Below are 26167 nucleotides of genomic sequence, written 5' to 3'. Positions count from 1 at the left end.
TCCTAGGACTTCCGGCGCGTCGCAGCCTCGTCGCGCAGGCAACCTGCTCCCGGAAGCGGAAGGAGAAGGCGGGGGCAGGCGGGCCGGCAGGAAGGCGGGAGGAGCAAGGGGCCCAGGCAGTGGGCTGGGCTGGGCCGGGCCGGGGAGCGGAGCGGGGCGGGGCGGGGCCGGGGATGGTAACGGCTCGGGGGAGGAGGGGGAGGTGGGGGCGGGGGAGAAGGGAGGCCGCCGCGGCTCGCGCTGGTTCCGCGCCACCACCGTGGCCATGATGATCCACGGCTTCCAGAGCAGTCGCCGGGACTTCTCCTTCGGGCCGTGGAAGCTGACGGCGGCCAAGACGCACATCATGAAGTCGGCCGATGTGGAGAAGTGAGGTTTGGGGAGGGCGGGGGAGGAGAGGTCGAGGCCGGGCGGCCGGGCGCGGGCGCGGGCGCGGGCATGAGCAGCACTGGGGAGGGGCGGTCGCTCTCGGGGCCGCTCCCCGCCCCCGCGGGACCTCGAGGCCTCCCTCGGGCGGCTGCAGAACTGCCGGCGGGGCCCTGCCCTGGACGCTCCGAGTGCGCGTGCGCGGCCGCGGTTTGACGGACTCTGGGCCGCGCTCCTGCCCCCGCCCCCTCCCGCTGCCCCCTGGCCCTGGAGTCTGGGGCGGGCTAAGTCCGCGTGGGTCCGGGAAGGAGCGCCGGACCTCTGTAAGTGCAGGGGCTTGGGTCACATGTCGTCTGGACTGTAGACCAGAGGCCAGACGGCAAAGCTCGGCATCTTCCAGCTCTGCATCCCCAATCCACAGAAAACCCGGATTCTTGTCCAGCCCCTGAGCCTGAGTAGCCTTGCTACATGGGGCCAGTTATTTAGGACTGTAGATTAGGAGGTGCTCATTTGCATTGGGGAGAAGGAGTTTTCTCTGGAAGCTCCCTCCCCCAGGAGCCCCAAACACCACCACAAACACTAACCAAAACCAAACTTTATTCTTGGGTAGTATTTCTAGGCTGGTGGTTTCAGGCTACTGTTTTAGACTATAAATGAGGAGTTGTCTGTGTACATTGGTAGGGAGAGTTCTCCACAGTGAAAGAAAGCGCAGGCTCTGACCCAGAACAAAAGGATGCATAAAAAAATACCAACTCAAAACAGACATTTTTCGTAGAGAGCATCTCTTACGTTGTCATTATCCACATGCTGCTTTTGACGCTAATCATTCAGTCTGTCAGTGTTACTGTTGGGAATGTAAACTAGGAGTTGAGTTGTTGGAGTAAGTTTTCACACTGGGAGTTCCATGTACTAACAAAATTAACCTGCTCCCCCTTCCAAAAATGCCCCAGAACAACCAACACAAATTTTATTCCTAGGCAGTGATTTCTGCATACTTGTACAATTGGCAATGTTGAGAATACATCTCACCAGACATGAAATGGGAGGTGGTACCCTTATTTCTAGGTAATTATAAGTAGCCAGCCCTCCAACTGGTTTCTTAAAACAAATCTCAGCGTATTCTGAAAGTGAAGTGGACTTTCTTCCTCACATTTTCCCTTAGAATATTTCATTTTTCTCCCGTCTTGACTTCTGCCTGCTTGGCTCAAGTGGATATCAATTGAGGAAATGATGGTAGGTGGGAACGTAAGGGATAACAGATAACTCACATCTTCTGGTGATATGTTGAAGATGTAAAAAGATCTGTATCATATAATAGGGCTCTTCTCTGGAGGATCTGTTGAAGACAATGGATAAGAATTGCATAGGATGAAAAGCCTGAGTGCATTTTGGTTCATACCATGAAGGTTCATACCATATCCATGGAATTACAGATTTATTGAAGTATTGAAATACACAACAGATTCCCCTGCACATGGAGTAGGGTGTTGTTTTTTTTTTTTATTTCTAGCACCCATCACAGTGTCTTGTAATATAATAGAGGCTTTATTAAATGGTAATTGAATTGCGTTTCCTTGCCCTCCTAAATACTGAGGCAGCTTTTGACAGGTTATAGTTTGGTATTGATTAGATATGTTTGGGATAAGATTTAGAGAAATTGTAAGAAGGACAATTTTGAATTTTGTGACATATAAAAAGTCTAAGGGACATATAAAAGGGTCAGTTGCACTCTTAGTTGCCAAAGACCTCTCATAGAACCCACTCAATGCTTACATGCCCCTAGAAGAAGAGTTAGGTGCTGCTAAGGCTGGAAACCAACTCTTGATTGGTTTAATGAATTAATACTATAATAAGAGTCAGTTAATTGGAACGAGGGGCTGGCGGATGTCACTCAATCTTGGACAGATCTCTTATCTGGACTACCTCCACCTAGGGCAATCAGACTTGACTGACTAAAACACTGTGGGCCAGATTTTACTGGATTAGAATCTCTTCACCTTTTGATCAGATCTGAGTTTTCCCAGTGGATGTGTCTGTTCAAGACTTCATCTCTTTATCAGTCCTGCCCTTTAAAACTGATTGAATGACCTACAGGGAATGATGAAATAGATTGGTTATTAATATGAGAGAGAAATATTCATTTCTCTCAATTGTAATAGTCAGGGACTCTTGGACAGTTTTTATATAGGAATATATCCTTGGGTACAGTAGCAGTTCAGTGACTTCAGCCATCACGAATGCAACATAGGACTCTTTTTAGAGACATCCTCTGAGAATCCAAAATAGTTATCATAGAGCTTATTCTCTAAAGTGGTTCTCAAACCCTTTTATACTCTTATTAAAGATTATTGAGGACCTTCCTCCAGTAGCTTTTGTTTATGTGAGTTGATGCTATTGATACTTGCCATAATAGTTACTGAGCTAACATTGTATGCCAGGCACTGTGCTAAGCTCTGGGGATATAACAAAAGGTCTACAAAACAAAACAAAAACAGTTCCTGCTCCCAAAGAACTCACACTGTAATCAGGTGGACAACACGCAAACAGCTATTTTCAATTAAGATATATACAGAATAAATTGGGTCTCACATGAAGGGCTAAGAGAGACTTTTGCAGAAGGTGGGGCTTTAGCTGAGAATTGAAGGAAGCAGGGAAGCTAGATAGTGGAGATAAGGAAGGAGAGGAGAGCATTCCATGTTTGAGGGACAGTCGATGAAAATGCTTGGAATGATGAGATATGAAATTTCCTGTCTCAAGGAACAGCAAGGAGTCCATTGGTTCTTGAGTTCATGTGGAGGAGAGTAAAGTGAAAGAAGACTAGAAAGATAGGAAAGGGCCAGATTTAAGCAGGGTATTCTGTATTTGATCTGGAGGTAATAGGGAGCCACTAGAATTTATTGAGTAGAGAATTGGTATGTTCAGTCCTGTTCTTTAATTTAACATCTGCATGGAGGATGAGTTGGAGGGGGAGAGACTTGAGGTAAGGAGACCAGCCAGCAGACTTATTATAAATAGTCCAGGGATGAGGTGATAAGAACTTGCACCAGAATAGTTGCAGTGTCAAAGGAGAAAAGGAGGTGTATAATAGAGATGTTTTGAAGGTAGTGACGATAGGAGTTGACAATTGATAGGATGTGGGGAGGTGAGAGTTAGGAGTTTAGGATGACACCTGACTTTTGAGCCTGGGTGACTGGGAGGATCATGGTACCCTTGCCATTAATAGGGAAGCTGAGAGGAGAGGATTTGGAGGGGGAAAGATAATGAATTCCATTTGGATGATACTGTATTGAATTTAAGATGTCTATGAGATATTCAGTTTAAGATGTCCAGTAGGCAGTTGGAAATTTTAGATTCTGAAGATCAACAGAGATGTTAAGGCTGGATAAGTAGATCTGAGAATCGTCTGCGTAGAGATGATAACTGAAGCCATGAGAGCTAATGAGATTATCATCTGAAATAATATAGAGGAAAAAGATAGGCAGCTAGAGGGCATGGTCTGGAGACAGGAAGACTTCCTGAGTTCAAATCTGGCTTCAGACACTTGCTAGCTGTGTGATCCTGGGCAAGTCACTTAGCCCTGTTTGCCTCAGTTTCCTCATCTGTAAAATGAGCTAGAGAAGGAAATGGTAAAGCACTCCAGTATCTTTGCTAAGAAGACCCCAAATCGGGTTACAAAGAGTTGGACATGATTGAAATGACTGAACACCACCACTCACAGAAGAGAAGAGGGCTCCAGATGGATACTTGGGAAATCCCTATGGATAAAGGTTACGATGTACTTTGGTTCCTAGTATTACTTTGAATGTAGTTTTGACCTCAAAGACCCCCAAAGACCTCTAGAGCACATTTAGAGACCTTTTCTTCTAGGATAAGTTTTAAAAAATAGTAGGCCACATGACCAGAAATCTACTTGTGTCCAAGCTGTATCAATTTTTTACAATTACTAAATGAATCAATGCTGCTATTTTTATTCCTGCTGGAAGTCAGTTACAGACAAGTGATGTATAAAGCAATTGGTCACCTATGGTTCCAGCTCCAGAATCTGTTTGCTTTATTTTCAGTAGAACCTCTTAGGCTATATGTTGAATATGTTCTATAGAACATATTTTTAAAAAATTTATTGATAATTTTGATTGTTCATTGTCTATATTTCTCATTGTATCCTACCCCCACCCTCTCCCAGAGAGCCTTTGGATTAAAAAAGAGCAAAGAAATTCTGCAAAATTAACCACATATCAAAAAACCTGATGTTATTTGTAGTGTATTACGTCTGGTCACCCATCTCTGGAAAGAGGGGGAGAAATGGGTGTGTTTCCTACTTTTTCTTTGGCGCTTAGCTTGGTCATAATTTCACAGAATAGTTTCATTCGGTTTGTTGTTGCTGTTCTGTACATTTACATTGTAGTTATTGTGTGTGTATTGTCTTTCTGGTTCTTCTTATATCAGTTTGTATCAGTTCATAGAAGTGTTCTCATGCTTCTCTGTATTCTTAAAGCACAATAAAAGGTACCGCAATTTGCTTAGCCATTCCCCAACAGCTTTACTTTTTACACTTCTTGCTAACAAGTTGAGTTCTCTGGTTTTCCATAATTTTGCACGGTTAAAGGTATAAGGAATTGTTGCAAAAGGTAAGATCAATGATATTTCGGCAGGAGAGGAAAAGACAATCTGAAAGGCTAGCATAACTCAGTACCTAGCACTGTTCATATTGTGGAATATTTGTTAGACATAATTAAGTGTCTACTTGTGCAATGTAAGCCATATGAACAGCAGAAAGTAGTGGATAGAGATCTCAGAGCAGGAAGTCAGGAGTTAGAATTGGTTTCAAGTTCCACCTTTTCCATATATTCTCTCTGCGATCCTGAGCAAATCACATATCTTCTCTTAATGTCCAGGAATTCTCTAAGACTCTAAATTGCAGAATAATGAAGTCTTCTCTAGGGCAGTTCCTTACTCCAGCGAAATCACAGATTGGGACAAGTATAAGTGCAATGTGTGTGTAAGAGGAAGTAGGGAATAAAGTTAAACAAAAATCACCTTATCCTTGGAGTATTTAGAGTAGCAGTTCTTAATTTGGGGTCTGGGAATTTTCTTAAAAAATGTTAATCTCTATTTTAATATAATTGGACACCTTGGTAATCCTATGAATTTAAAAACATTTTTCTAAGTAGAGGTCCTTGGGCTTCAGATCTAACAAGGTTAAGAACCCTTGGCTTAGAGTATACTAGAAGGTGAATGTCATAATATAGTAATTGATGTTTACACTATGACATTGAGATATTGGGAAGAGATCAAATTATTTGAGAAGCTAGGAAAGTATGTAATTAATGTACTTTAGAAGGAATTGCCAAAAAAAGAATTACATATATAATAATATGCAAAAGCTTGGACTCAAGGGAATAAGTTTCAGTTATTTGGAAAATATATTTCTATGAAAACCTTCTTAGAAACACCAAATTTAGAGTAAGGAGACCACATTGCAAAGCCTGCTTTATTCACTTAACTAGTGGTGTACTCATAACAAGATCATAGATTTAAAAGTAGAAGGCCATTGAGGCCTCTCTCATTTTACAGGTGAGGAAAATGAGGTCCCAGAGGTTGAAATGACTTGTTCAAGGTTGCCCAATAAGTGACTGGAGTGTGATTTGAGCTCAGAACTTTTTGGAAAAAGAAAAAAATTAAATTTCAGATCCATATCTCTTGTCTCCCCTTGCCTTTCTACGCTGCACTACCCTTCCATTGGTAAAAGGAAGAAAAACACAACTATTCGAAACATGTATAGTTAAGCAAAATAAATTCCTGTGTTGGTCCTGTATAAAAGAAAGTCAATTTTTAGTCACCTGTCCTGAGGCAGGTAGCTTGTTTTGTGTCATTTGGAATTATGTTTGGTCATTGTGTTTGTCAAAGTTCCTCTGTCATTCAGAGTTGTCTTTATAGTATGGTTGTTGCTATATGAATTATTCTCCTGACTGTGCTCACTTCATTCTGCAGTCAGTACACAAGTTTTGCAATGTTTCCCTGAAACCATTCTTTTCATCATTTCTTACAGCAGATTAGTATTGAACCCAATTCTTGGCACCAGGTGGTCTAACTCTCTATCATCTAGGCCATGTTGCATCTCATGAGCAAGTTACCTAACTTCTTAAAGCTTGCCTTTCCTCATCTGTAAAATAGGGATAATTTTTTTTTTGTATTTGTTAAAGGGTTCATGAGATCATATATTTAGAGCTAGAAGGGACTTTAGAGGCTGTTGTGTCTAACCTCCTTATTTTGTGGATGAGAGAACTGAAATGGTACCACTGAAATGCACCTACTGTTTGGCATCCTTGTCTATCTAAAGACAACTTCTTCTGAATGTATATCTTTTATTATATCCTATCAGCCCCCTCTCCCCATCATCTTAATTACCATCTCCCCTCAGACCCTAATTGAGACAGCCCAGCATCCTGAATCCAGGAATCTTGGGAAGGGCAGTGCCTCCTGAAACACCAGACCTACTTCTAGCCCAGCCCCCAAACCCAGCTTCCTCATCACTGAAAGAAATAATTGCTGACTAATTGACTCCAGCAGGCAAATAAGTACAAGAGCCCTAGGAACAGAAGCCCTCCCACCCACAAGACTACTGGTCCTGCTTCCAGCCCAACCCTTACAGTCATCATCCACAAGGAGAAAGGGCTAGGCATCTCCACTAACTGCCAAATACCTGCTATCCGCAGGACAGGCAGGCAAACTTAGCTGAAGTAGCAAGGGTCTCTAAGGGAGGCCTGAAGCTGCATGTCCCAGACTGGTCAAATCACTCCTAGTACCACCTCCACTTTGGCTACCATCTACCCTAGAACCCTGATGGAGACAGTCCAGGACCCTGAACTCAAGATCAAGAGCCACAGGACTCTTTTCAGTTTAGCCACTGCTGCCATTATCCTGGGAAACAACCCCTGTGGAGATAGAATCTGGCAAGTGTTGAAACCACAGCTTTTGAAGACACAGAAAAGAAAGTTCTTGCTACCAATGTCCTGTCAAATGCCTAAACATAAGAAACTGATAGGGTTTTTATCAGTGGAAAAGACATTAAGAAGTCAGTGCCATCTTCGTGTGCCCTAAGGACTGTGCAACTTTTCCATCTGATTTGCAGCTGAATCCTTCCTTATGTGTTGTCTTGCCTGTGGGAACGTGAACTCTGAGAAGAGGGACTCTTGTGTTTGTCCTTCGTTTTTGAAGAGGACTTTGGCATCAGGGAAATGATGGCATGACTTGCACTTGACTTTGTTTTGAGTGAGGGAGGGCTGTGCAGGTCACCAGCCTCACTTCTCCTTCAGAGCCATCTGAATCCAGTGACCAGATATTTATCAAGATGACTGGAGATGACTCAGGATGCAGTAGGAGAAACTGGTCCTTTTAGGCTAAGCCGTTTTCACATATTCATGTAGAGTGAGGTAACACTCATTCAGTGAGTAGGCTATTTGTATAGAAAATTTCATTTTCAGATCCAGTATTCTCTCTCACCCTCTTTCTACTGTGCTTATTAACAGTGCTTTGCACATAATAAGCATTTAATAAATGCTTTTTAAATTCATCTTTTATACTTGCTTTTGGGATATAATTCTTAGGTCATACATTTCATCCTATTTAGACCCATTATGCATGTCTCTATTACCCTTTGGGTAACCATATGCTCCCTTTGTATATAGTAACACCAGAAAAATAATAATATTGAAAATTTGGGCCTTTGCTTTATGGAGAAATTTGAAGTCACTAAAAATATTGCATATTTTCCCAAATACAGTGCCTGCTATTGCCTTTAAGGAAAAATTTCCTAGGAGTTGGAACTGTACAAAAATGGAATTGGCTTTCTCTTCAGGTATAATGGATTTCACCTCTCTGGAGGTTTTCAAGCAAAGGCTGAGTGGTCCCCCTGTTAGATATGTGTAGGTGGGATTTTTTCACTATGTGTTCTATTAGAAAGGATGGAAGAAAAGAATGAAATAAGGAATGAAGGAATAAGTGTTTGCTATGTGCCAGGCACTGTGCTAACTAACCTTTTCACAGATGTCTCATTTGATGGCCACTTTGATTCCTTCCAACTCTGAAACTGTGATGTTTAGGGAATTAGGGAACCCCTCTACTGGATGTTCTCCATTATAGTGACAAACACCTCTGGCAGTCATGTCTCCTTTTTGTCATCATTTGATTTTAATAGCCACAGGGTCCTTGAACAAAGTTATCTCATGATATCTTTCACTAAATCTTGTATGATTTTTAACATGTATGGGGAGGTACCTTGTTGGAAGAGCTCCCTTAAGGTGTTATTTTACTCTACTTAATCAAATGCTTTTTTATAATCAACGAACAGTGGGGTCATTGATTTTTTACATCTTTTAGCCAGTTGTGTAACTAAAGATAGTTTCCTAAAGAATGTAGTTTGTGGAAGACTTCCTGATTGCCTTATTATGTATATAGATTGTTAGAAACATTTTATAGACATAGGAAAGTAGACATATGAATTGGGTCTGTGTTTTATGATAATAGTCTTAATGCCTTTTTTCCCCAAGCAGTTTGAGCAGCCTTTCCTTCTTTCAGGTATCATGAGAATTGATCTAGCAAGGCATTTTAATGCAGTAAAAAGAGCATAGGCTCCAGAGTCAAAGGACTTGGATTCAAATCCTGTCTCTTAGGTTTAGTACTTGGGTGACCTTGGACAAGGAACTTTAGCTCCCTGGACTTCAGTTATTTCAATTGAGGTGATTGCACAGGATGACCTCTGAGGTTCCTTCAAGCTCTAGATTTGTGATCCTGTGATCTTCTAGTGGCCTCAACATGGTGTCAGCCTTCAGACTGGAATGCCTTCTGTTCTCATCTCCACCTCCTGGTTTCTTTGAGTTCCTTCAAGTCCCAACCAAAATCCCACATTTTGCAAGAAGTCTTTCCTGGTCCCTCTTAATTTTAGGGTCTTCCCTCTGTTCATTATTTCCTATTTATCTTATGTATGTCTTGTTTGTGCATCACTGTTTGCATGTTATCACTGTGAACTTCTTGAGAGCAGAGACTGTCTTTGACCTTTCTTTGTATTCTCCAGCGCTTAACTCGTGCATGGTGCGTGGTAGTCACTTAACAAATGTTTGACAGACTTCCTCTATATATCTCTGGTCTGGGCTAATTATTCTTTCTGGCTTTGTTTCCTTTAGTACAATGCTTTTCCCCTTTAAAAGTATATCCTGGACAGATAGTAGGATTCAAATATGTGCTTTTAAAATATATCATACACAGACTTTCATTCTTCTTTACAGAGTATTATTAAAGCAGAAAAGTGGAGGACCGAAAGTAACAAACATCTGATTTTTGACCATATACAGATTAGCTGATGAGCTGCACATGCCATCTCTTCCTGAAATGATGTTTGGAGACAACGTTTTAAGAATCCAACATGTTTCTGGCTTTGGCATTGAGTTCAATGCGACTGATGCTTTAAAGTGTGTAAACAACTACCAGGGGGTGCTTAAGGTGGCATGTGCTGAAGAGTGGCAGGAGAGCAGGTGAGAAACTGAGTAAAGGTGAATAAACTGGACAGCGATGGGATTGGGATCTGTTTCATTAGAATAGACAGGGAGTTTCTTATTAGCTTCTCAGACTTCAGTTGACTCAACTGTAAAATGGAGACAGCTTTCAAAATCGAAATAGACACTGGTTGAGCTGTACTTATTTCAGGGTGGGAGTCTTTAAATGAATTGTACCTAAATAACTGTGCTTCTCTTTTGACTTCAGTAACTGTTTTTTGAACAACATACTTTGACACTCGCTTTTTTGATTCTCTTTGGGAATGTAAGTGAGGATGATAAAAATTAAGAGAAAAAGGTCTGCTTTTTACCAGTATTTATTTTTTACCTGAAAAGCTCTGTGGAAGCTGAAAATAAATATAAAGCATGCAGTTTATAGTCTAAGATAAGAAGCAACTGTGTGAAGTTAAATAACTATATATGATTTCAATAATGGTGCATGGGAATCACTTAATAAATGTTTGACTGACAGGCTTCCTCTATATATCTTTGGTGTGGCCCAGTTGTTTAGCATTTGAATTGTTTAGACTAGCCATAGAAGAGTTTACATATCAATAAAGTATGTAGGCAAGTGGACTATTTAGAACCACTTGTGGAGTATACTTTGAAAGGATGTTTATATATTTTAGCAAGTTTTCTTCTGTGTCACTGAATATTATTATCCTCTTTTTGGTCATTGAGGACGGAGGGTGAACACTCCAAAGAGATTATTAAACCATATGATTGGACCTATACAACAGATTATAAAGGAACATTGCTTGGTGAAGCACTTAAGTTAAAGGTAAATTTAACTCTTGGCTTTTTTATGTTGAACTGATTCATCTTGTTTCTTAATATTTGAAGTCACCATACTAAAATGGAGCTTATCCTCTCACTTTTAAATCTTTTTTTGTAATAGTTTATTCATTCTGCTTCCCCCCTAATTATTCTGCACTGTGGTGGGACACTAGAAAGTTACTGTGATTTTTGGAGTTAGCTAGTCAATGGCAAAGAACATACCTAATCTTTGCTGTCTACTCATGACAGCTAGATAGAGTGCTATACAACTCTTTTTGACTGATTTTGAGTCAGTGCAACTTGAGGGAGATAGGGAAGGATAGAAGCAGCATAGTTGACTTTTGTTTTATAGCTCTCTTAACTTTTAAAAATTTTCTTTCCAGGTTGTGCCTACAGCAGATCATATAGATACAGAGAAATTGAAAGCAAGGGAACAGATTAAATTTTTTGAGGAAGTTCTGTTGTTTGAAGATGAACTTCATGATCATGGAGTTTCAAGCTTAAGTGTGAAAATTGTGAGTATCGTAATCACTTTTCCTTAAGTATGGAAAAACATTCTTGTTAAGTTTATAGAAATATAATACATATCTGTTAAGTCACTATACGTTAAATGTGACATTTTGTGTTTTTAGATTATGCATCATGTGAACAGCAATATAAAAATATACATTTGGGAAATTTCTATGTGATATTAATGATTTTGATTATCCATATATAAATACTTAACACGTTTTTATGGTGTATCCATTATTGAACTTGGAGAAAATCTCTGCTAGCTTACACTCTTTAATACATTTTGATATCTGGATATATCTGTTACTGAATGTAGGGTCTTATGTCTGTAAGACGATGATAGCAATGCATTTGTGTACAAAGGCACCAAACGCTCCTTTATCCTTCCACGTTCTGTCTGCAGATGTAGAAATAAGCAGCAGAGAGGGAGGGACTAGTGGTTGGTAAACGGCATTACAGATATTTCTTACAGCATTTTAGTTGAACTTCTTTGAATTTAGCTTTCTAATTTTTACTATTTATAAATCTATTTTATCTTTTCTTATATTGTTAGCTTCCAAAATGTATCCTACTTCATTTCTCTTCCCGGCGTCTAGTGCAGTGCTTTACACATGATGAATAATAAATATTTGTGAACTTGAGTTGCATGTAAAAGTCAGATACTTTGGAGGTATTGTAAGCTTAAAGCCTGATGTACTCATTTTTGATGTACTGCTCCTTGGGTGTTTTCAGGTATTAAGTTTTATATGCCTTTCCACGTAAGCTGCAGACAAAGGTAAACTTTTCTAGGATAGCTGAGTCTTTTCTCATAAGATGGGATTTTAGGGATCAGATTGGGCCATGCTACCTCTGAGGGACTGAGCCACGACACAAAAGGGCAAAATCTGGCCTCTGCCCTCCTACTTGACTTTCTCCCTGATCAAGTATGAAAATCCTGACTGGGTTGTAAAGACTACTTTAAACATGATTTTGACCATAAGAGCTTTCTGATGACTCTAGCTAGAAGACTTGTCTGTATTACTCATGAGACAATAACTCTCTGTAGTTACTTGCATAGTCTTATTTCTATACATGTCCTGTTTCCCAATGTTAGATAGAGAATAATCACCAATATTTACATGGGTTCTTTAAAACTTACGAAGAATTTTATGGACTCCCAAATTTGAGCCTTACAAAAACCCTGAAAAGTAGACACTGTAGGCACTATGCTATGTTTACAGATGAGTAAACGACTGTACAAAGATACTAAGGGACTTGCCTGTGATCCACACAACTAGTAAAGTATAAAAAGTGGAATTTGAGCCAAGTACAGCCCTGTTTCTAATGTCTCCCCTCTCCAATCCATCTACTAAAGAACTGACAAATTGATATTCCTAAAATACACACCTCTACCTATGTCATTCCTCTGTTCAGGATCTTCAGTGGCTACTTATTATTTCTAGGATAAATTACACAAAACCTTTAGCCTGAAAGCCTGGCTCCCACTGACCTCAGTCTTATTTCATAGTACTCCCTCTTACATACTGTGTTCCAATCAAACTGTCCTTACACCTCTTCCCTAGAAACAACATTCTGTTCCTCCTGCCTAGCCTCTGTATCTTGGTCCCTCGTCTGGAATGTATTTATTCCTCACCACCATTATGTCAAACCTAGAGTTTTCTTCAAAGTATAGCTCAGGTGCCACATTATACACATGGCTTTTTCTGATCCCACCATCCCTCCATTAGTATTATCTGTCTCTTGAAATTACTTTGCATGTACATCTTGACATTCTAAAATCTAATATTAAAAACAACAAAAAAGTTTTAAATGAGCCTTTAGGATTCATTTTGACATTCCCTGAACTAAAGTAATGAGCAGTGTGAACTTTATTTGGTATTCAAAAGGGAGTCAAGGTAGTGTTTTGAGCAGAGGAATCTGATGAATGGATCTGTGTGGAAGGAAAATGTCTTCTGACAAGGGAAGATTTGAGGGGTGGAGGGAAAGCTACAGCAAGCCACTAGTGAAGACCTGTTAGTTAAGGTGAAAGCAGTGGGAATACAGAGGAGAGAACTTCTGGCTTTTTTTCATGGTATATCTCAAGTGCTCTGTCCTACCTAAGACTTTTTCTTATCCTCCCACTTGTTCATTGTTCTCTCCCTCTTGGAATTACTTTGTATCTGTGATTGTGTATACGCACATGTACATATACATGTGTGTGCAATCATGCATGTGTGGACACATGTTAATCTCCTAAGTGAATGTAATCTCTTGGTAGCCAGTGTAGAAGCAATATAAAACTGTAGATATGTGTGGGAAGAGTCTGTAGTGGAAATCAGCTGAGGAGGTCTTGAGATTGAAATTCTAATGACAAAAAAATTATTCTGATGATGAAAGAACTCACCAACTGACTTAGATTTTTAAAAGACACATACAGATGGAGGTGGAGCCCCGATGACAGAGTACAAGCAGCAAGCCGGCTGAATTCTCCCAATATCCCCCTCCAAACAAATTTAAAATGACTCCTCAAATCAGCTTTTGGAGTGGCAGAACCAACAAAAAATCAGAGTGAGACATTTTTTCAACCTAAGACAACTTAGGAGGTCGGTGGGAGAGATCTGTGACACCAAGGTGGTAGTCAGCTGTGGGCCTTGGAGACAGCTACAGTAGTGGTGGCAGCAGCAGCACTTCAGTAGTTCTCAGCCCAGAGATGGTAAGGGGATTGACAACTGGTCAAAGAAGAGAGTCCAAAGGACCCTTTGCTGGCATTGGGTAGAGCTGGTGCTGATTGGCAACTATATTGCCCATAAGCAGTTTTGTGACACAATTCCAGGGTAGAAAAGAGTGCTTGTGGTTGGTCACAAGAAAAAGGGGCCCTGGTCACGTTCCAAGATAGAGAAAAGTACTAGCACTTCTGGCTGCCAGAGACCAGAGGCCCTGATCACAATTCTAGGGCCAAGAAGAATGTTGCAGCTCCTGGCTGCAGGGAAACTGGGGTCCTTCCTGGGTAAAGACCAGAGTATAGACCAGGAGAGTAGTAACCACACCTCAGACTGAATCATACTGCTTTGGAAACAGCAAAAACTTTAGAACCAACTGAGAAAAGAGCAGCACGAAAAAACTTGAAGCTTGGAACATTGCCTCCCTAACCCCAAATGAGCAGAGCCCAACCTTTAAAATAAAAGTTCAGAGTCAAGAAATAGGCTGGAAAAAAATGAGCAAACAGCATAAAAAGAACTTGACAATTAAAAGCTACCACAGGCAAGGAAGACCAAGACACAAACTCCAAAGAAGATAACAGTGTGAAAACCCCTATAACTAAAGCCTCAAAGAAAAATGTTATTTGGACACAAGCTCAACAAGAAAGAGTTGGCCTAGTGGCAAAATAGGCATAAAAAAAACTGAAGAAAAGGACTCCTAAAAAGAATTAGCCAAGTGGAAAAATACAAAAGCTTATTGAAAAAAATAATTGCTTAAAAATTAGAATTAGGCAAGTGAAAGTTTTAAAAGCTCCAGGAGACATCAAGAAACAATATACAGTTAGTCTTATTTATAAAAATAAGAGCCATTCCCCAAATGATAAATAGTCAAAGGATATGAACAGGCACTTTTCAGAAGAAATCAGAACTACTTATATGAAAAACTCTAAATCCCTATTAATTAAAGAAATGCAAATTAAAACAACTCTTCAGTACACTCTCATACCTACTAAAAATAACAAATGTTGGAGAGGATGAGGAAAAAATAGGTACATTCATATACTGTTATTGAGCTTGTAACTTGATCCAATCATTCTGAAGAACAATTTGGAACTATGCCCAAAGAACTCTGTATTCCCTTTGACACAGCAATACTAAGTCTATACCCCAAGGACGTCCAAGAAAAAGGAAAAGACCCTCTGTGTACAAAAACATTTGTAGCAGCAGCTCTTTATGGAGGCAAAGAATTGGAAGTTGAGGGGGATGCTTAACATTTGGGGAATAGTTGAACAAGTTATGGTGTATGATTGGGATGGAATACTATTGTGTTATAAGAAATGACAAGGAGAGATGTTTAAGAGAAAAAAAAACATGGCAAGACCTATATGAACTGAAGCAAAGTGAAATTCTAGGAGATCATTGTGCACAGTGACATTAATGTTGTAATGATGATCAACTGTGAAAGACTTGGCTACTCTAATAATTGCAGTGATCTGATGATCTGAGACAATTCCAAGTGACTCATGATGACTCACCTCCAGAGAGAGAACTGATGAACTGAGTGTAAACTGAAGCATAATTTTCTTGCTTTTTTGGCCATGTGACTAATATGGAAATGTTTTGTATGATTCCACATGTATAATTGATATAATTTTGTTTGCCTTCTCAGTCACTGGGAGAGGTGTGGGAGGAAGGTAAAGAACTTGGAGCTCAAAATTTTAAAAGAAAATAATGTTAAAAATAATTTTGAAAAACGATTTTTTAAAAATATTTTATAAAAGGGGGAAAATACATACAGATGATGAAAGAAAGGTTAGGTAATGAAAACCAAGTTGTGTCTTTGTGCTACACAAATACTATCAGACTTGATAAAGTCCAGAATGAACTGACGCTGGTGAGGAAACGTAAGTTTAATAGAAGGATTTTTAAACATTTGATTGAGAAAAGAAGAGGCTCAAAGATGGCTTCTGAGATTTTGTGATTGAGTGATTCACTGAGGATTTTGGCATTAGTAATTCTCCAAAAAAAGCTGAACCAGCAAGGTTGGACCTTTATCTTTCTTCTATTTTCATCATCCTAGACAAGTATATTCTCTTCCATGACATACTTGGTTTACTTTGGTGAATTTAGAAATTTGCATATGTACTACAAATGAAATAGATTGGGTAGCATTGATGCTATGAAGTTACTCCAATCTTTGGCTGTATAAATTTGTGCCTACTCAGTGGTATTAAGCTGAGTAGTTTTGGATCTCATATCTGGTATATCTAATTATCTTACAGAAGTAGATAGGAGGCAGGCAGGTAGTTGGTTGCAAAAGACCATATATTCCTCTTCTGTTAGTAGAAGTGACTAGTGATGCATTTTCTTTATATTAATACATCGTGATCCAAAGAGCTTTCATGCTTAAGTGCTCCTGTGTCACAAGGATTTTGAAAATAAAATCAGAATAAAAACATACTTAGGTCTTTAAAAAAAGAAAAGTAGTTATACAGGGGACCCCCAAAACCTTAATGGAGTTTTAAACTATTAAAACTTAAAGCCATGCTAAGACTTTGTGGGTCCCTCTGTCACTGCTTTTCCCAAGCTTTTTAAGCATCTTTTTATTTTCTTATTTTCATTATCTTTGTGACATAACATTTTATAGATTGGGAAGCTGAGAACACAGAGTGGTTGTAATTTGAACAAGGTTAAATAGTTGGTGTTAGGATTAGGATCTTCCAACTTTGCATTCAGCATTCTTTTCAATAAAGCCTTACCACCTCCATCTGTACGTTTGCAGTAATAATACCTGTAATGTCTATTTGAGAGGATTGTAAGAAAAATATAGTTTTTATACTATAAAGTGATATATATTAATGTGAGCTCTTAAAATTCACTTACTGCTACCATTGGCAAAATGTGCCATAACTTGAGAAACATGGCTCATAGAAAAGCTCGATTTTTGTTAAAATATACACTAATGTACTTTATTTTCTTTTTCAGAGAGTGATGCCTTCTAGCTTTTTCCTGCTATTGAGATTTTTCTTAAGAATTGATGGTGTGCTCATCAGGATGAATGACACAAGGCTTTACCATGAGGTATCTATTTCTTATTCCATGTACAGATTTGTGTGAACTCTTTTATACTATTAGAATGAAAATTTGAGTAGCTTAAAATTGTTTTTTCCAAGTACTGTGCTAATTTTTCTTAATGGCCAAGGTATGTTTTGTGAAGTTTTCTGTTGTGTTAATGAAGCATTGAATTTTTTGTCACTAATTTAGTTTAAAAATCTAATAGTTATAACTTTCTTCAAGCATGGGGTCGTATATAATGGCAAAGTTAGATGGAATTCACATCTTTTGGATCTTGCATGTCCACATTCTGCACTTAGGAAGAGAGGCAGCTTGGATTAGTGAATAAAGAGTGGGCCTCAGTCAGGAAGTCCTGCTGTCCAGTGCTGCTTCTGAAAGATATGGCTGTTACCCCAAATCAATCACTTAATCTCTAGTGCACTAGGAAACTGAGATCATATGTGGCAACGCAGAGGTCTCCCTGCATTAGGAGAAAGAATTTCCTCACTAAGAATTCCCTAGGCCAATGAAGTCACAGGACTAATTCCTACCCAACTCTCCAGAGTGGTTAAGGTGAAAGTCAGTGAAATCATTTTATTCCATCTGTAAAATGAATACAGATTTGTCCTGATTTTGGAATTATGGACTGCATGCCATTTTGTAATTTATTTTACAAGTATTATGGTTAATGGCTCTGCTATGTAATTATAATGACCAAACTTGGTCTCAGAGAAGAGATGAGAAAAAACAGTTCTCTTCCTTTTTTGCAGAGATAGAGGGCTATGGTTGTAGAATATTGAATATATGTGTCAGATACAGTTGACAGGTTGCTGAGATTTGCTTTTTTCCCCCTTCTATTTTAAATCTCTGGCATGAGATGGCTCATTAGGTAGGGAAGGAAGCAGGGCTATTTTAGGAATGAATTTGATGTAAAAACAAAAGCTATCATAATAATATTAAGAAACATCTTCCACAAAAATTTAATGGTTCTAAAATTCTTAGCCATGATCTAGAAAATAAACTCTCCAAAATAATTTTTTAAGCTGAGCACTTTTAAAAAACTGATTGAGGCAGAAGTTAAATATCTAAAGGTGTTTTCTAAGAAGGTATGGATACTGTTCATCTTAGGTTTTATAATTATTTATTAATTGCATTTATTTTTGGTTCCTGAACCACTTGTTCCATAGCAATTTTAAATTTTCTTAATGGGATTTGTATTTCAGATTTGTAGTCATGTTGTATGCTAATTTAAAGAAAAAAATTTTCTGAGTTGGAATTTACTTTTCTTAAAAACTTGGGTTGATTAGGTAAGAGTTCTTTCTTTTTGAAACAGAGATGTATTTATCAGTTTAAAAAAAAAGTTTGGTCCCTCCCCCCTCCAAGAAAAAAACAACATTCAAAAGCATACGCTGTGCATACAAACAGACACAAAGCAGAACTCCAGAATAACATTCTGATAGATAGTGAGAATGTGGGATATTTCTCTGTTTCAAAAAGACAGACATTTTTCCTCCTTTTGGAAAGAATTTCATTCAGAAACAAATTGATAGTTTAAGTAAGCACTTTAAAGCCTTTGTTTTGTTAAGAAAGTGTTAACTATTAAGGGAAAACTGAGGTCTAAAAGTATCTTGTGATATGTCCCCAATAAGTCAATGTTGAAAATTGGGGGAAAGGAAAAATTGTTAAGTTCTTTGGAACACAGATAATTATTTATGTAGATGATGATAAGATCTCTCACAGTTTTAAGATTTAGGAGTAATATTTGGTTTCTTATTTAGTAAAAGATTGAAGAAAGTGTACTACCAGCTCCTGATTGAGGTAGAATAATAATCCTTTGAATTTGTCATTTACATGTATCAAGTTTATATTAGTTCTTCATTACGATAGTTTGGATGATTCACTGGGTTGCCCCTACATATTTGCTTACATTAATGCAATATGATTCTTTCTATGATGTCAGTTACTGAGCTAGAATTGTTAACTCATACTTTGGGATAAAGAAGATAAATGGGAGTCATGATCTTTTTATAGAGTAAGATGCAATTATCAGGCTATATGTTTCTTTTATAACTTGTAAAAAAATTAATGTGTATGTATAACACGAAAAGCAGACTTACAAATCAGTACAATCAAATATTATCTTTTTATTTTTAATAGGCTGACAAGAATTATATGTTAAGAGAATACACTTCAAGAGAGAGCAAAATAGCAAATTTAATGGTATTGTATCTAAACTTCATTTTTAGAAATCTGATTTTAATGTTTCATGTTAAGTACTACAAACTACCATAGCATGTTGTCTTTGAAATTGGAATATTGATTTCGTCATCCTTAATTTCATCCATACACATGATCTTGTTATTGTGTTCAGTCGTTCAGTCTTGTTCAACTCTTTGTGATCTCAAGCCCTTCTGTCTTCCACTATCTCCCAAAGTCTGTCTAAGCTCGTTTGTTGCTTCCACAACTATCTCATCCTCTGCCATCCCCTTTTCCTTTTGCCTTTAATCTTTCCCACCATCAGAGTCCTTTCCGATGAGTCCTGCCTTCTCATTATGTGCTGAAAGTATTTAAGTTTCAACTTCAGTATTTGACCTTCCCAGTGAATTGTCTGAACTAAATTCTTTGAGTATGGACTGTTTTGATCTCCTTGACGTACAAGGGATTCTCAAAAGTCTTTCCAAGCTCCACAGTTTAATCCTGCAGTGCTTAGCTTTTCTTGTAGTTCAGTTCTCACAACCATACGTTGCTACTGGAAAAACCATAGTTTTGAATATGTGGACCTTTGTTGGCAGAGTGATGTCTCTGCTTTTTAATGTGCTGTACAGATTTGCCATAGCCTTCCTTCCAAGGAACAAGCATCTTTTTGTTTCATAGCTGTAGTCACTGTCTGTGGTGAACTTTAAATCCAAGAATATAAAATCTGATGTTGCTTCCATTTCTTCTCCCTCTCTTTGCCAGGAAGTGATGGGACCAGTTGCCAAGATCTTGGGTTTTTGTTGTTAAGCTTCAGGCCAGCTTTTACATTCTCTTCCTCTTTCAACCTCATCAAGAGGCTTCTTAATTCTTCTTCGTTTTTGCCATCAGAGTGGTATTGTTTGCATATCTGAGATTGTTGGCATTCCTCCAGGCAACTTTAATTCCAGCTTTTGATTCATCCCGACTGGCATTTTGCATGATATATTTTGCACATAAGTTAAATAAAGTGATAAAATACAGCTTTGTCATACACCAGTCAGTTGTTCCGTGTTGGTTTTAACTGTTGTTTCTTAGCACACGTACAGGTTCCTCAGGAGACAAATAAGATGATCTGGTACTCCCATTTCTTTGAGGACTTGCCATATTTTGTTATGATCCACATAGTCAGAGGCTTTAATTTAGTTAGTAAAGCAGGAGTAGATTTTTTTTTTCTGTAACTCCTTTGCTTTCTCCATAATCCAATGAATATTGGCCATGTGGTCTTTAGTCCCCCTGCCTCTTCAGAAACTAACCTGCTGTTCTGGTAACTCTTGGTTCACTACTACTGAAGCCTAGTTGGCAGAATCTTAAGCGCAACCCTTCTGGTCTGTGAAATGAGAGCTTTTGATAATTTGTTTGATAGTTGTTTTATAATTTGAACATTCTTTGACATTGCCCTTCTTTAAGATTGGGATGTAAACTTATCTTTTCCAATCCAGTGGCCACTGCTGAGTTTTCCAAATTTGTTGGCATTCTGAGTGCAGCACTTTAACAGCATCATCTTTTGGGATTTTAAGTTGCTCTGCTGGAATTCTGACATCTCCACCAGCCTTATTGTTAGCAACGTTTTCTAAAGCCACTGGATTTCATTCTCAGGATGTCTGTCTCTATCTAGATCAGTAACCACCACCATGGTCATCAGTGATGTTGAGAGCTTTCTTGAAAAGTTCTGTGTATTCTTGCCCCTTCTTCTTAATCTCTTCCACTTCTGTTAAGTCCCTGCCATTTTTGTTTTTTCTCATGTCCGTTTTTGCATAAAATGTTCTGTTGGTGTTTCTTGAAGAGGTTCGAGATCTCATCTTTCCTGTTGTATTGTTTTGATCTATTTCTTTGCATTGCTCATTTAAGGTAACTTTATCTCTCCCTGTTTATTCTCTGTAATTCTTCATTCACTAGGGTATTATCTTTCCCTTTTGTTTTCCTTCTTTCCACAGCTGTTTGTAAAGTCTCATCAGATAGACATTTTGCTTTCTTTCTCTTTTTCTTTGGGATGATTTTTATTGCTGCCACCTATACGGTATTGTAAACCTCTATCCATAGTTCTTCAGGCACTCTGTCTACCAGATCTAATCTCTTAAATCTTTTCATCACCCTCTAGTTCATATTCGTAAGCGATATAATTTAGTTCACACCTGTACAGTCTGATGGTTTTCCCTGCTTTCTTCATTTTAAGTGTGAATTTTGCAATAAGAAGCTTATGCTGTGAGTCCCAGTCAGCTCCAGGTCTTGTTTTAACTGACTGTATAGAGCTTCTCTACCTTTGGTTGCAAAGTATATAATCAGTCTGATTTCTGTATTGACCATATAGTGATATCCATATGTACAGTCATCTTTTGAGCTGTTGAAAAAGAATATTTAGTATGACCACAAGTTATCTTGACAAAATTCTTTTAGTTTCTACCCTGCTTCATTTTTAACTACAAGGCCAAACTTGAACCTGTTATTCCAGTTATCTTTTGATTTTGTACTTTAGCATTCCAATCTCCTATTATGAATGTGACATCTTTATTTGGTGTTAGTTTTAGAAGATGTTATAAGTCTTCATAGAACCACTCAACTTCAGCCTCTTCACCATGAATGGTTGGAGCATAGACTTGTATTATTATGATGCTGAATGTTTTGCCTTGGATATAAACATATCATTCTGTTATTTTGGAGATTATATCCCATTACTGCTTTTCCTCACCCTTTTATTGACTATAAGGGCTACTCCATTTCTTCTAAGGAATTCTTTTCCTACAGTAGTATATGTAGTGATGACTTGAATTAAATTCACCCATTCCCATCCATTTAGGTTCATTGATACCTAAGATGCTGATGTTTAATTTTTCCATTTCCTGTTTAACCACATCCAGCTTACCTTGGTTCATAGATCTTACATTCTAGGTTCCTATGCAATATTGATCTTTATAGTATCAGACTTTCCTTTCATCACCAGGCACATCTGCAGCTGAGTTTCCTTTTGACTTTGACCCAGCTGTTTCATTAGTGCTAAAGCTACATGTAGTTGTCTTCTGCTCTTTCCCAGTGGTATGTTGGACACCTCCTGACCTGAGGGGCTCGTCTTGTGGTGTTATCTCCCCTCCTTAGTCACCGCCTTATTGTGGTTTGTGTAGCTCAAAAGCTATGCTTTGCAAGATTAACCAAGACAGACAGGTCACAGTAGAGAGTTTTGACAAAAGTGATCCATTGGAGAAGGAAATGGCAAATTACTCCTCCAATTTTGCCATTAAAACCCCATGGACAGCGTTAAAATGATAAAAGACGTGACCACAACACTCTATTACACGTACACATACTTTCATGAGGGACAGGTAGAAAATAGAACACCATGCATAGATTTGGGAATTGGAAGGGACCACATATCATTTGGTCTAATTCCTATGTTTTTTACAGTTGAGGATAGTGATACCCAGAGATAAAGTGTCTTTTCTAGTGTCACAGATTTGGGGAATAATTTATCAAGGACTAGAATGCAGGTTTTCTGACTTGGAGAGGAATGCTTCTATTGTCCTAGCAATCTATCTGCTATATACTCTTTCTACTGAACTTTCAAACAACATGATTACACTGAATAACGGTGGTTGATTTCATGTCCCAAATACTGTCCCATAGACATAATCTAATTGTTTCAGCACATTATACCGATATCCTTTAATAACTATTCCACTGTGGCCTGATAACAATGCCTTTAGACCTATTACCTTGAGTGATTAAAGGAAGATAGTCCACACAAGTGACTTTGAAACAGGAATCTTTTGAATTTGAATATATTAAAATCCAAATTTGTATTTGGTAGCACTATAGAGGTTTAAGAAAAAGCATTTGGATTTTGTTTTGTATTATGTATCATTAGTTGAGATCAAACAGAAAACTTGGAAGTTAAGATCTAGAAGTCACATGATTTGGGGAATTAAATGTACATGGTACAAATTAAGCACAGCGCATTGTACATACCAAGTGCATATTAGTAAATTTGTTAAATTAAGTTTAATACAATGTAGTGATCCCATTTGAGGAAAACATTTAATTGCAAAGCTTGATGTATCAGACCATCTCTAATAGAGTTATAAAACAAGTTCATCTTATTTTCTGGAATCTGGTATGCATATTTAGGATTTCAAATGCTTCAAAAAACTCCTTAAAGTAAATATATTTATGAGTGTACTGTAAAAATGATATGTAAGAAAACTAATCCTATTTATTTGTGTCCTAGCATGTTCCACCAACCCTCTTTACAGAGCCTAATGAAATATCACAATACCTACCTGTAAAGGAGGCAGTCTATGAGAAGCTGGAGTTTCCAGAAAGAATGGATCTCAACCTTGGGGCAACACAGGAAAATACATGCATGGAATCTAAATAAAATGTCATACAATATGAGCTCTCTGTGGAACCCTCACTGGAGGTGACTGCTTTTTGGGGGGGGTCAGGGGAGGTCTGTCTAAGAAGATAATAAGCTGCCTTGTGTCCAGATTTTTTGTAGCCTTAAAGGAAAGAAAATGAACAACCTGCTGTTCGTCCCACCTGTCCATATCTGTCCATATCTAAAGTTAATGGGAGACTGAATTGAGCTAAGGGTTTTAGTTGTTATAGAATGGGACCTCAGCAGTAGATATTTATATCTTCTAAAGAGCAGTGAGAGGCAAAGGGCATGTAATTACCACAAATATTGTTTTGCATGAAGAGATTAATTAAACCAAATCTAGTTGTTCTTTTATAACTTTCATGGATTCCTGGAAAATGAAAGATCAAGCATTTTGATAGCTTTTCAATTTTAGCCTTGCAGAAAAATGCTGATAAAAGGCACTGCTGGAAAGAAATGATTTGAGTTCACAAGTTAATCTCACATTTCATATTCCCAGAGTAAGTTTATATTTTGCCTTGAAAAACATTATGTCAAACGGAATTTTTAAGGCAGAATGTTCATAATTAGAACCAGAACATTTATTTCCAGAATTTAATGCTAGTTCATCCATTAAAACAGTGATTAATAGTTCATATCCCTCAACTGTGGCCCCTCACTGACAGGTGTGCTAGTATCACAACTAGTTTTTGGCCAACATTTCGTAAAGGCAGGTGCCTTATTTTTGGTTCTCTTGTATTGGTGTTTTTGTAGTTGTATCTCACATAACACCTTAATGTGAGTAGATATGCTGAAGTTGGTGTTCGTACTGAGAAGTTTGCGGTATATATCTGTTGGATTTGGTGGTGGTTGTTTGTCCTTCATTCTTGAAGATGACCATGAAATCAGGAAAGTGATTCCATGATTTGCAAGTGAATTGGATTTAAGTGAGAGAGGGCTGTGCAAGGTCACCAGCCTTTCTCCTCTGGGGCCATCTTGGTCCAGTGGCAAGATACAGATCAGGATGACTGGAGATGGCCCTGCATTAGATCTAGTATTAAGGAGAAATATACTACATATTAAATCCTGAAGCTAGATCTTTTTTCCACAAAATGTTGGGGGTCGGCATGGGAAGGGGTAAGAAAATGAGGAGAAAATATTTTTAAAATAAAACCTAGTTTTTATATTAAAATTTGAAGTTTCTAATATGACAGGGGAGGGGACTGAAAAAGAGATAAACTTAGAACCCATGGAAAAAAGATTGGATAACTTTACAGTGAAGTGCAAAAATAAGTAGATGTGTATAGTTTTAAACATTTTACAGGGTTTTTTTGCCTGTCTATATAGTGCAAATATAGCAGAAAATAATTACCATAGCATTGGGTAAGAGACATACTGAAGCAGGTGGATTTTTGGTTACCATTTTAAAAAAGAAAGTAACAACTTTTTGTTTTAGTTAGGAGTTGTTTCATTCTTACCTTCCTCTGAGGGACAGATCACTAAATGGTCTTATTAACATTTTAAAAAATGATATGCAGCTCTTCTTACCTTCACTCTTTGGGGAGGTTTTAGAGGTGATAGGGTATTAAGTTTATCTGTGAAGATCTTGGCTGAAAGGGTCTGCCAAAGGGCCCCAGTCCTACCTAAGAAACTGTAGTTAAACCAGAAGGACCTGGACCCCTTAAGTCTCATTCTTAGCTTACCTGTTGTTTCACAGAATGGTGCTGTTGTGAACCATCCAGAAAGTGAGCCTTATTAGACAAGTTTAATCATAAACTGTTAAGGAAATCCTCTACCTTTTACTGTATCACCTCAAGGCAGATGTGTGAAACAGAATTTAATCTGCTCTGAGAGAATGCATTGCATGTTTGCTGGATATCCATTTATTCTTGTATGAAAGCGTGTGCTTTCTCTTTAGGCAGGAAAGTATGTATACTGTATGTGACTACCTGATTAAAACAGTTTTGTTTGCCATATTGTTTTGAATGGAAAAGACTCCTTATCCAAACAAGTTGCAAAATATTAGACTGTAACAAGTGAAAAGGACTGTATATAAGTTGGGATGTCTAATCTGTAGCATCTCTGCCCCGTTTTTTCCTTTGTGGATGTATTGGTGTCAAGTCCAGTCCCTTATTTCCTACTTTGAGTGTCATTAATATTGTAGGGAATAAAATAACGGATTACATTTTGGAGGAGGGCTCCATTTGGAAGGCTAAGTATGTTTCTGAATACTTCATGACCAATTCACTATAATAGTACTATATAAAAATATGTATGAGACAACTTGTCCATTGTGATATGACACATCGTTTTGTATCATTTGTTCAAAATGTTCTCTTTTTTTGTAAGTGAAAAATAAACAAGGAATTACTGGCCTGTGCTGGGGCTGGTTTCTGTGTGTGTGTGTATGTGTGTGTGCGTGCATGTGTGTGTGTGCGCGTGTGTGTTTAATGCATCCAGTGGTACTAGAATCTGTGGTTTGTGGTTTTTTTCCCTTTCATATTTTGTGATGTAAATACAGATTCACTGGTTACATGTAAATCATCAGAACTATCTAAAAAGTACACTAAATAGTCCTTTCATTTTAAGGAGTAATGGGTGCTTTAATGCAATTCATAACCAATTTAGCCTTTTCTTTCAGGGTAAAA

General features: G+C 38.2%; 1 protein-coding gene across 2 annotated transcripts; it reads left to right on the top strand.

The window, feature by feature from the left end:
• TIPRL (TOR signaling pathway regulator) lies at positions 1-25895 on the top strand. 2 transcript variants are annotated; one of them, XM_072648715.1, is made up of 7 exons: positions 1-369; positions 9717-9896; positions 10599-10698; positions 11078-11209; positions 16871-16966; positions 19097-19159; positions 23391-25895. In XM_072648715.1, exons 1-7 carry the CDS (start codon positions 266-268, stop codon positions 23538-23540), a joined length of 825 nt encoding a protein of 274 aa, XP_072504816.1. In that variant the 5' UTR covers positions 1-265; the 3' UTR covers positions 23541-25895. The 2 variants fall into 2 exon arrangements, with proteins under 2 accessions (XP_072504816.1, XP_072504817.1); XM_072648716.1 differs by having other exon boundaries at positions 164-369; positions 9651-9896.
• The last annotated feature ends 272 nt before the right edge of the window (positions 25896-26167 follow it).

This window comes from Notamacropus eugenii, chromosome 2 (genome assembly GCF_028372415.1).
Source record: "Notamacropus eugenii isolate mMacEug1 chromosome 2, mMacEug1.pri_v2, whole genome shotgun sequence".
In the NCBI taxonomy this organism is placed as follows: domain Eukaryota; kingdom Metazoa; phylum Chordata; class Mammalia; order Diprotodontia; family Macropodidae; genus Notamacropus; species Notamacropus eugenii.
Note: the sequence above shows the minus strand (reverse complement) of the source record. Positions and strands in the feature narration are given on the sequence as shown.